Below are 12,704 nucleotides of genomic sequence, written 5' to 3' on the forward strand. Positions count from 1 at the left end.
GTTCCTAATCTAGGATCCATGGAAAGACTTTAGTAACTGGATTATTTATAAAAAATTTTGTCTGTATGTGTGCTTTTCTGAGAATAGAGTCCACAGTTTTAATCCATTTTTCGAAGGGATTTGTGAACCCAAAAACTTAAGAACCTTTGCTCTGATTATTGTCTTTTCACCCATTCTCTACTTCCCCGTTCCACTTTCTCTAAGTTAAAGAAATCCGAGGGATCCGCTTGATCTGTTTGGGTTGAGGCACATCAGCGTGCACGTTACTCTCTTGAAGTGGTATGACGAAAATTCCTACCAGAACCTATATATATATATAAAAGGCTAATATACTAAGTGTCCTTCCCACTGTCCAACCAGTTGCTATGACACACACTGATCACTAGGGGGCAGATGCTCAATGCAGGAGCTGCCATGACACACACACACAGAAATGGCACCATGGACCTGGCACCGACAAAGCAACACTCGGCTTCCCCCAAGTGGGACACAGGCCCCGTCACCACTCCGAAGCGATAGCCCACCTAATCGCAGCCGAAGCTGCCATGGCGCAAAATGCGGCCCACAGCCCAGCCCGCCAGGTAATGACGTCATGTTTTTGTTGACATTCTGAAGCTGAAATTGTCGACAGAATATGTCCGAAGACTAACTGTTGCCACAACATACCTCTGAAGCCGAAAGAAAGCGACGTCATCCACAGAATATGTCTGAAGAACAGTCATTGACAAGTACTACCAATACTGGTAGGAACTGCCTTCATAGCGAAAATGAGGTAAATGAGGATGCAGTTATCGAACACAGTTGTGGTGGAATGACTGTTACATGTCAATTTTGCCAATTCCTAATTTTCTCCAATGAAAAACCATCTTAAGGAAAATGTACTTGATGTTGTAGCAAAGGCAAAGTTTGTCCAAATGATATAAATTTTTCATATTACCCGGCATATTTAAAAAAAATTAGTGATAAACGAAGATTCTGACAGTAAAAATTTCATGGAAAATATTCGTTGTTATATCTTGTTGTTATTTTTTATTAATCAATTTATATATTAATGTACGTTTTACTAATTTTCTTTCATCTCTGACACTTCTATTATAGAGAAAGGGCAAATAGTGATATTAAAATATTTCTTCTAATTAATTTCCTTTCAATGTGCAAGAATTCATGCCCCAGGTCACTAGTGTTATATAACAGCTCGTTTGATGTGGTGTCACCTTCCACAGATCTTGCTCAGCAGACCTGTCAGAACCACTCCTCCACCGGAAGCGGATGGTTATATGGAAGAAATTACAATAGACTACATGCCAGGGCTCTGTCTTCCAGTTCTGCTCTTAATCGATTTTCAATGCAATCCTCTTGCTTTTTGAGTCAGTGGTAGCTTACCATATAAAATGATGAAAGGTTTTGGTATTTTAATGTTTATTTCCCTAGTTTAACAATAACAAAAATTTCTGGCTTTGACAGGTTATAAATGTATGTGTATATAGTAGAAAAAAATTAAACTTCAGGATAAGAGAAAGGACTAAATGAGTTACCCATTATCCTATCGTCTAGAGCAGTGGTCGCCAACCGGTGGTCCGCAGACCACTGGTGGTCCGTGAGGTCTGAAAGGTTGGCGACTGCTGGTCTAGAGATAACTACTATTTGACATTTTCTCTTATTTCTGGTCAGTTTACCTTGTGTGTGCTCATGCCCGCACATGCCCACAATGTGTAAATGCATTTAAAATTTGGGCTTACTTTGGGGTGAACTTCTTGTGTTTGATCCAACCACTTTTAAGCTCTGTAGTCTGAGTCTGCAAGGCTGGGATTCAGATGCTGTAGACCTCATTGGATTGTTATGGAGATGAAACTACATGGTTCTATTGTTATTTATTATTGTTATAGATTTGTTCTCTGATGCATTTTTCCCCCCAGTTTCCATTAAAACATGAACATTTTCCTATGGTGTTTTTCTTTAAAAGCATATATTTTTTAAATGGCTATATAATATTTCATCATATGGACTATTAGTGACATTAGTCTTTTCATTTGTCTTTTTTAAAATTTTAATATGCTCACATGGTTAAAAAAATACATGGAATGAAAAGTAAAAGTCTACTTCTCAATACATCCCTCTTCTATCCAGTTTTCTAACCCCTGTGACCATTATTTATTACCTTCTTCTGTCTCCTGTATCTTTTCAGAATTTCTTTATACATGCATACAAGATAAAAATAGAATACATTCTTATTCTCCCCTGCCTTTTAAGCAAAAGGTAGCTATATGTACTATCTTTTTTCACTTATCTTGACAATCTTTCCATATCAGTGCATAAGAGAGCTCCCTCTTTTGGGTCTTTTAACTATCGTTTCAGTATTCTATTGAAAAACATTTTATTTTAAATGATTTAAATGTTTGGGATTGTGAGAATAGATCCTTTTTGGTTGCATTCCAGGTTGACACACATCTGTCTGACTTTCCAGATTGTCCACTTCTTCACCTCCCTCTGCTGTCACCGGCCCCAGGCTCCCTAGGGCTTCTTTGTTTGGCTCCATTGTGGAACCATGCAGAAGCCGGTAGGGAGACAGGAAGTTTAGTCCTGGCTGGACTCATGTCCCATATATGTGCCTGCTCTAGATACTAATTTCCTCATGTGTAAAGAAAGGGGTTTAACTAGATAATTTCTAATGTTTGGCTTTAATATTCTCTGATTTGGTTTTTACCTGTGTGCTAACTGGCTACTGGTACCTTTCCCTTAGCAGTGACTGTAGGCCAGGGGATGTGGTCTGAAGAAGAGGTGGCTTGGAGTACAAACTGGGAACGTGTGGGGAGTGGAGCAGGAATAGAGTAGTAGTCCTTTTGTGAAGGAATAACGATATTGTGTAAAAATCTGTACACTGTCAGCTTGATCTGTCCAAAGTGTTTTGAATGTGTAAGAGTCACACGGGCGGAGGTTTTTCTCTATTTGTTAACATCTCCTGCAGTTATGTGGAGTTTGTATATTTGACAAATAAGTATTACTAAGTTATTTTTTTAGGGATGGAGAAAGAGTTCTGTGCTGGACATTCCAATGTGGGTGTCTTTCTGATACATATATGTATTATGTGTATTATTTGCATTTCAGACAGTAGATGATTTGCTGCGGTGTGGAATTTGCTTTGAATATTTCAACATTGCAATGATGATTCCTCAGTGTTCACATAACTGTAAGTATATACTGTTTCTGTTAATTAGTAAAAATGTGATTTTTATGTAAGTTAGTGTCGGGTTCGGGCTTCTCTGCCAGTGACTGGACCTTCTTGAATGCTGGGTATTCAGAGACGGAGAAGCCATGAAAAGTTGTGGGTATATAAGAGAGTCTTTATTGCAGAAGCCAGTGGCCATGTAGCCATTACTAACAAGGAGCCATTAGACAAAACTGTTCCTTCAAAGCAAAGTCCCATTCAGTAGCCACACACAGGCTAGGTAACAATACATCTTTCCCACACAGTAGTAGTAGCCTCTGTACCCACAGCAGCAGCCTGCTGGTCAGCAATGCAGCCCCACATAGCAGCAGCCTGCCTTACATGGAAGCAGCCTCACCCAAGCTGAGCCTCCTAAGCAGCCACCTGAGCTGGTCAGTGACATCCTTTCTGTTACTTCTCTCCAAATGGTGACCTCAGTCTTTTGGGTTATAGAAGGGCACACTTGTGCAGTGTACATACAGATTACTGTGGCCTTGCTCGCACCTGTGTATAGTCCTTGGATACCCTGATTAAGATTCTCATTCTCAGAGTGGCCTTGAACATCCAGCATACTCTGAATAGGGTCCCTACAAGTAGTATTAATTTAACATCAAAGATATGTGTACATTTATTTCTCACTTTTAGCTCCATCTTGAAGTTTTCAGGTCTTTTCCACCATTTCCTCTTGAATATTGAAGTTTTTACAAAACCTCCTATATTTTCTATTACTTCCCGCTTGGTTATTTTTATGCCTTTTATAATATTTACTAGAGTCCGGGTGCACGAAATTCGTGCATGGGGTGGGGGGAGAGGGGGATATCCCTCAGCCCAGCCTACACCCTCTCCAATCTGAGATTCCTCTCACAATCCAGGACTGCTGGCTCCCAACTGCTCGCCTGCCTATCTTCCTGATTGCCCCTAACTGCTTCTGCCTGCCAGCCTGATCACCCCCTAACCACTCCCCTGCTAGCCTGATTGATGCCTAATTGCTCCCCTGCCAGCCTGCTTGCCCCTAACTGCCCTCCCCTGCAGGCCTAGTCACCCCCAAATTCCCTCCTCTGCTGGCCTGGTCACCCCTGACTGCCCTCCCCTGCAAGCTTGATCACCCCCAACTGCTCTCCCTTGCAGGCCTGGTCACCCCTAACTGCCCTTTCCTGCAGGCCCGGTTGCCCCCAACTTCCCTCCTCTGCCAGCCTGGTCACCCCTGACTGCCCTCCCCTGCAAGCTTGATTGCCCCCAACTGCCCTCCCTTGAAGGCCTGGTCCCTCCCAACTGCCCTCCCCTGCTGGCCATCTTGGGGTGGCCATCTTGTGTCCACATGGGGGCAGCCATCTTTGACCACATGGGGGGCAGCCATCTTGTGTGTTGGAGTGATGGTCAATTTGCATATTACTCTTTTATTATATAGGATAGAGGCCTGGTGCACAAGTGGGGGCCAGTTGGTTTGCCCTGAAGGGTGTCCTGGATCAGGGTGGGGGTTCCCTTGGGTCGTGGGGCGGCCTGGGCGAGGGGCCTGTGGTGGTTTGCAGGCTGGCCACGCCCCCCGGCGACCCACATGGAGGCCCTGGTATCTGGGATTTATTTTTCTTCTACAATTGAAACTTTGTATCCTTGAGCGGAGGCCAAGGCAGGCCAGGAAGCTGGCTTCCTCCGTCGCCAGGGAAACCCAAGCCTCCTGCTCGCTCTGTGGCTGCAGCCATTTTTGTTGGGATTTATTTATCTTATATAATTGAAACTTTGTAGCCTTGAGCGGAGGCCAGAGCGGGTGGGAAGCTTGGCTTCCTCCATTGCCGGGGAAACCGAAGTCTCCTGCTCGTTCCGTGGCTGCAGCCATCTTGTTTGGATTAATTTGCATACTCACTCCTGATTGGCTGGTGGGCGTGGCTTGTGGGCATAGCAGAGGTACAGTCAATTTGCATGTTTCTCTTTTATTAGTGTAGATGCTTCTCACTCCTAAAAATGCTACTTAATCACATTTGCAATTGTGCATAGGTAGGGTAGAGGTACTAGAATTTTGGTATTATAATGATACTAGAGGCCCGGTGCAGGAATTTGTGCATGGGTGGGGGTCCCTCAGTCTGGCCAGTGATCGAGGCCTATCAGGGGCCAGCCGGCCAACCTCCCGCGGCCCCTCCCTTTGGCTTGCCACTCCCCCGCCCCCATTGGGGTGTTGTGGGGGCTGGCTGGGCAGAGGGAGGGACCAGGAGAAGGGATGCAGGAGTTTGGCTGGCCACAGGAGGTTGGCTGTGGGAGCGCACTGACCACCAGGGGGCAGCTCCTGCATTGAGCGTCTGCCCCCTTGTGGCCAGTGCTCATCATAGTGACTGGTCGACCAGTTTTTCTGGTCGTTTGGTCGTAATGGTCACTTAGGCTTTTATATATATAGATACCTTATCAGCAGTCGCCAACCTTTCAGACCTCACGGACCACTAGTGGTCCGCGGACCACCAGTTGGCGACCACTGCCTTAGATGATGGAAATACTCTACCTCTTAAGTCAGATTTTGTTAGAAGTCAGATTCCTGTATTATTAATATAGCTTAACTAATTTATGCCGCATTTATGTTTTTGCAGACTGTTCTCTCTGTATAAGAAAATTTTTGTCCTATAAAACACAGTGTCCAACTTGTTGTGTGGTGAGTTGTTCTTTCCTTTTTTGTTTTTAAAAAACTTAATTCAGTGGTGCAAATATTTCTGCTTCATGTGTATGCAGAAGCCCAAGGGAAGATACGTAATTATTGAATTGAGCTATATAAAAGACATTTTGAGAGAAAGGACCCCTAAAACACATATATGGAGAACTGTGCTTTGTTCAAGTTTTTATGGGGACTTCTGATGACCTAAATATATTTTAGGAGGAGAAACTAATTTTAAGGCCAGAATGTAGCACTCATAAAATGTTAAGACCCATGTTTTTATGGCTTTTCACTTGTTATTCTCACATTGATAGGAAATCTGATGGTAGGATTATTTTTTGCAAGTGATGGGTATATTTGTGCAGAAGGCAAAGATTCATGGCTATTGGAGTGAACCCAGCCTAACTGGTCCCTTACCTCTTTCCCAAAACAGACCTTCAGGGACAACACTAGGAGATTTGTTAGTTTTGTTAGTGGTTTCTGAAGCTTTTCAAGTAGTGAAAATAGATGAAAAGATAGGTTAAAAGGGAAAGTAGACATTAATAGGAGTAAAGAAAGAAGAAAAAGAGACAGTAAGGCCTAACAGCAAGGACACTTGGACTAGTTAAAGGGTTTGGGTTCTCGTTCTGTTAGGTTCATGGTGTGAGGATGCCATTGAACTTCTCTGAGCTATTATGTAAAGACCCTATGTAAGAAATGATAGTTTGTTTCTCGAGTCTAAGCTCTTACAACATCAGGCATCCTGTCTTTGTCAAGATGGTATCATCACGGAGATGAACTGTATATCATTTATGCTAAATAACTACTGGATTTACCATTTTCACCTTGCATTCCTAAAAACCAATCTTGTTTTTAAGAGAGCATCTCTTCTGTTCTTTGGGAGAAATGTTTGGTAAAGCTGAGTGTTGGCATCCTCACTCATATTAAGTTTTACCTTAGTACAGAGTATATATGACTTTACCATATGCAATAGAGAACTTTTATCAGACTTCCAGTTGGCTGATACTGACTCAGTGTTTTTAAATACCATATTAGTATGAGATAAATAAACTTTATTTTAGGCTTTCCTGGAAGACTTAATGGGATGGGGAGTCTTGGGAGGATGGTCACACATTTTAAAAAACAAGATCATGACAAGTAAATTATTGCTTATGACTTTTTTCCATCTGTTGTTTTTCTTTTTTAGACAGTCACAGAGCCAGACCTGAAAAATAACCGCGCATTGGATGAACTGGTAAAAAGCTTGAATTTTGCACGGTATGATTTGATTTTGTGACTAACCCCTAACTACTTTCGCCTTTATTGTGTCCCCTTTTTACTCTGCACTTTTGGGGATTAGAGAAGGCAGGGTTGTGTATTTGGGGTAAAGTAGGGAGGCAGCAACAGTTATTTATCAAGCATAGATAATTTAATTATAATGGGATTTTCTCTCTCTACTTAACAGAAATCCACCTGTTATGAAAAACAAGACTTAAAATGCAGATTTGAGCACGCACTTACTTTTGGGTACTACAAAGATACTCCAGTTTCATTTTTTATTTTTCCTGCCCCAGGCCTAGAGTCAACCATTTCCCAAGGAGCCCTGGTTCCTTTTATTGGAGACTAGAGGCCCAGTGCATGAAAATTCGTGCACTGGACGGGGCGGGGGGGGGGTCCCTTAGCCCAGCCTGTGCCCTCTTGCAGTTCAAGACCCCTTGGGGGATGTCCACCTGCCAGCTTAAGCTCACTCACCGGGGGATTGGTCCTAAGCTGGCAGTTAGACATCCCTCTGGCAGCCCAGGAGCCCTTGGAGGATGTCCACCTGCCAGCTTAGGCCCACTCCCTGGCAGGTAGACATCCCTCTGGCAGCCCAGGAGCCATTGGGGGATGTCCCCTAGGGAGCGGGCCTAAGCTGTCATTTGGACATCCTTAGCACTGCCAAGGAGGTGGGAGAGGCTCCTGCCACTGCCTCTTTGCTCATAGCTGTCAGCCTGACTTGTGACTGAGTGGAGCTCCCCCTGTGTGAGTGCACTGACCACCAGGGGAAGCTCCTGCATTGAGCGTCTGCCCCCTGGTGGTCAGTGCACATCATAGCGACCGGTCGTTCCACCATTAGGGTCCATTTGCATATTACCTTTTATTATATAGGATGGTGTTTAGAAATCAGGATCTAGAGTGGGCTGTGCTCATTGTTACTGGGGTGTCATTGCTTCTAGGCCCTCTCCATAGACAGTTGGGCAACTATATGTATATTTATGTATATTTGTGCATGTATATTTATGTGTTTACTAACCCATGTATACACATATATCTATAATTGTTTCTGTGTCCATCACATATTAATCCATTCATTCTTAATCTGATTTTCTTAGCATGTATAAAATGATGTGCCATGTGAAATATGTACTAGCCACTAAACGTAGCTTTTCTTCTTAACTGATATGCATGATGGTGAAGGTGAGTTTGTTCACCTAAAGGGATATAAAAAGGCATGTTTTACCAAACGGCATCTTGAATTATTTTTAGTTTAAATCATGCAAGTCAAGTAGGAATTTTTATTAAGAATAAACTGTTTAGTTAATGGTAGGTGCCATGTACTTAGTGTATGACTTTCAGGCTTTTGGAGCATTCTTGGATGTACATTACATTGCATCTAAAAATGTAAAGAGATTTCTTCCAGTAGAATTGTACAATGATTGATCCTAAAAAACGATCAAATTTAATATTCTGCACTTAAATTTATGACATTCTAGAATTTGGATGGTTAGTTATTTCCCTAAGCAAAGTCATAAAAAGGTGGTAAGCTTTCCTAGATGAAGAAACTCTGAGATTCTCTGATTCTCATAATCAAAGTTACTGCTTTTTTAATTTTAACGTCTTTCAGTCAGTTTGATTTTGAAGCCTGTGAGAAAAGATGGAGTCATATCTTAGGAAAGGAATTTTTGAGACAGTATAATTGTATCTCAGGCTTATTTTTTCCTCTTCAGCTGGTACTGAAAACATAACAACCTCCCTGCTAAGAAAAAGGGAGTGTTATGGAAGAGAAGCGATCAGTATCTTTGGGTTCACAGACCTTTTGATAACTTAAAGGGAGGCCTTGGAATGACTGAACTCTCCCCTTCCTCCCTCCCAAAAGGAGTAGATTATTTAATTATTCATTACAGTGGGTGTGGTGGAGTGGGAAGCATTCTCTGTAGATTTGGGGTGGTTTTTATCATTTACTTCTTTTGTTAGCCTTGGAGTTGCCTTATGGTGAACATTCCTCTGACATTTGTCATGTCTAAAGCACTGTGGTATCTCATTTGCAAAATTAGGAATGAAATTCAAGCTAATTTTATTATTTAAAATCTGGTTTACGATTGACAAGGGAAGAGGTTTACTTTTATGACAAAAATGTAAGATATTTATATTGTTTGTTGATTTTGTTTCTTCCTGTCTTTTCATAGCCATTTTATGACATAATTTTTAAAACTTTAATATTCTAAATGGGATAATAAAAGGGTATTGGAAATAATTCTAGAGGTTTTCAGACACAGGCTGACATGCACATCTTACATTTTCTTCTAACTGTTGCCTTTTATTTTTAAGAACAGTGTTGTTGTTTTTTCTCAACTCAATTTTATTTAAAATAATGGCCTTAAGAAACTGTGTGTTGAACAAAATTTAATTAAGATATGTTTGTCTTAATGGAATGTCATTCTTGACCTAAGTAAGAAAATACTGTTTCTTTATTTTTGCATAGCAGCCAATCTACATCTATATCATTATTTTTATGAATTGAGAGAGTAGAACATAATTTAATACTTCGGTTTATTCACCATCGAGGTCTGAATTTTTCCTCCATGTATTTACTCCACGTTTAAGAACTTGAACATTTTAGATTATAACTGTGATAGGTAATTCCCTTAGCATCTCACAAAAGTATGTAGAATATAATTTTACCTTTTCTTATGGTGAAATTTAAAGTAGAAGTAGAGTCCAGTCTTGGCCCTGCTAGTTCTGATGTGAATGTGATCGAGATGTTGAACCTTTTTGACCACTGTTTCACATCTGAAAAGTGGGAACAATATTGTTGATACTTTGAGAGATTGTTGTAAGAATTAGAAATGAAGAGTTATATAAAATGATACCCAGGATAGTACTTGGAATAAAGGCACCTACAAACATCCCTATTATCATATATATTGTACCTCTGTTAATATAGTGCTATCCTATTACATGTTTATGCCCTACGGTGCTAATAAGAATTTGTGCTGTGGTGGGCCTCTGCCCATCTAACTAACTGGTCCTAGATTGCTGTTTGCATGTTTCAGATCAGAACAGGCACTTGCAGGGAGTTTCACTAGTTACTGAAGTCCATGGGCTTGATTGCATGGATTTCAGGATTGTCCCTGTCCACCCAAAGACCTATTTTGACTCTTGATTCTTCTTAGCTGCATTCTGAAGAGGTAAGGTTATTGTATAGTTAACAAATGGGCAAGATTTAATATTCTAAAGTCCATAATTCATCCAAAAAATGTGTGCTTATAATGAATGCCTTTAGGCATTGTAATACCAACTCACTTTAATATGTATTCATCACAGTGATGGAAATTATAGGAAAAATTACCAATTCAATTTAAATCTAAATAACAGTTTTGGAATTAATATTTTTACATAGCTCATTTAAAATATTTTAAAAAGTTTTATTGAAATATAATTAACATACAATAAGCTGTACATATTTAAAATGTGCAATTGGGTAAGTCTTGACATTGGTTCCTATGAAACTATCACAACCAAAGTAATGAACCTATCCATCACCCACAAAAGTTTCTATGTGCCTCTTTGTGATCCCTCTCTCCTGACCCTCACAGCTCTATTCCCCAAGCAAACACTAACCTGTTAACTATAGTTGCATTTTCTAGGTTTTTATATAAGTAGAACCATATATCATAATTTTATATGTATTACAAGGTATGGGTTCAAGTTGATAATTTTTGCATATAGATATCCAATTGTTTTAGCAACATTTGCTGAAAAGGCTATCCTTCTATATATTTTTTTTATTTCAGAGAGGAAGGGAGAGGGAGAGAGATAGAAACATCAATGATGAGAGAGAATCATTGATCAGCCGCCTCCTGCATGCCCCACACTGGGAACTGAGCCCACAACCTTGGCGTGTGCCCTCACCTGGAATCGAACCAGGATCTCCTGGTCCATAGGTTGACACTCAACCATTGAGCCACACCGGCCAGGCTATCCTTCTGTTCTTAATTTGCCGAGTGTCTTTGTCATGAGGGGTGTTGAAGTTTTGTCAGGTGCTTTTCTGCATCTATGGAGATGATCATATGGTGGATCTCCTTAGTCCTATTCGTGTGCTGTATGTATACTTTGATTTCCCTGTACTGAAACACCCTTGCATTTCTCAGGTAAATCCCATTTGGTCATTGTGTATAATACTTCTTAATGTGCCATCAGATATGGTTTAGTAATATTTCGTTGAGGATTTTTGTATCTATACTCATAAGGAATATTGGTCTATAGTTTTCTTATGGAATCTTTCTCTGGCTTTGGTATCAGGATGCTGCTGGCCCCATAGAATGTTATAGAAATTGTTCTCCTCTTATTTTTTTTTGAAGAGTTGGAATAGGATTGATGTTTTTTAAAACTTTTATTTTTTTAATTTATTGGGGAGACATTTAATAAAGTTATATAGGTTTCAGGTGTACCATTCTATAACATATCATCTATATATTGCATTGTGTGTTCACTACCCCAAGTCCAGTCTCCTTCCATCATTTTAAAGCTGTGTAAATTGCCATAAATAATCTCATGGTTTTAAATAACATTTGTACATACATGGCTTCCAAATTTATATCTTCAGCTAGATCTCTTCCCAAAACTTTAGCCTTATATATCCAGCTGCTCATCTCACATCTCACATTGGTCCTCTTGAAAGCAGCTCTTGACAGCATGGCCAAAACTAAACTCCCTGTGTCACTCCCCAACCCCCACTCCACATCTGCTGCTCCCACAATCTTCCTCATCTCAGTAAATGGCAGCTCCATTCTTTCATTTGCCCAGGCCAAAAACCTTGGAGTCATCCTTGACCTCTCTCTCTCACATATATCTGTCATTCCACCAGTAAATTCTGTTGGCTGTATGTTTAAAATGCTTGCAGAATCTGACAGCTGTTCATCACCTTACCAATATTCTGTCCATGCTAGTGTCAGCCGAGATTACTGTGCTCACTTCCTAGTGATCTGATTTCTTCTTTGCCCTTTTACAATTCTTCTGAGGACAGCACCATGGTGACCCTTTTCAATAAAAAAGTCAGGTCACACTAAGTACCATCCAGAGGTGGCTTCCCATCTCATTGGAAGTGAAAGCCTGAGTCCTCAATGGTAGTCTTCTGCTTCCTACATAATAGGATCCCTCTCTGACTTCATCTCTGACTTCTCTCCCCCCCTTTTTTCCAGCTCCAGTCACACTGGTTTTCTTGCTGTTTCTCAAACATGTTATTCATACTCTGACCCTAGAGACTTTGACTTACAAGTATTTCTAAGTGAAAGTTTTCCCAGATATCCATGTGGTTTAGTCCTCCACTTGCTTTGGACTCTATTTTTCACGGGTCATCTTCTCGGTGAGGTCTTCTGTGACCATCCCTGGAGTCTGAAGTTCATCTTTCTTCCCATAGTACTTTTCACGTATGTTTGGTGTGTCTATTCTCCCTCCCTTTACTGTAGTGTAAGCTTCATGGAGTCAGAGACTACTTTGGTATCAATTATATTTCCACTGTAGAGACGGGCACATAAAGAAATGAATGAATTTTAATTTTAGCATGGGCCATAATTTTATCATTGCAGTATTGAAATTAGCAGATTCATAAAGTAAAATTCATCT

General features: G+C 40.7%; 1 protein-coding gene across 1 annotated transcript in view; it reads left to right on the top strand.

Annotated features, from left to right (window-relative positions):
- RAD18 (RAD18 E3 ubiquitin protein ligase) overlaps positions 1-12,704 on the top strand; it is an 80,845-nt gene that overhangs the window by 3,137 nt on the left and 65,004 nt on the right. The window contains exons 2-4 of the mRNA XM_054708116.1: positions 3,106-3,187; positions 5,779-5,840; positions 7,027-7,097. Of these exons, the coding sequence (XP_054564091.1) occupies positions 3,106-3,187; positions 5,779-5,840; positions 7,027-7,097 (215 nt within the window). The remainder of the gene's footprint in view (positions 1-3,105; positions 3,188-5,778; positions 5,841-7,026; positions 7,098-12,704) is intronic.

The sequence above is a fragment of the Eptesicus fuscus genome, chromosome 18, assembly GCF_027574615.1.
Source record: "Eptesicus fuscus isolate TK198812 chromosome 18, DD_ASM_mEF_20220401, whole genome shotgun sequence".
Classification (NCBI taxonomy): domain Eukaryota; kingdom Metazoa; phylum Chordata; class Mammalia; order Chiroptera; family Vespertilionidae; genus Eptesicus; species Eptesicus fuscus.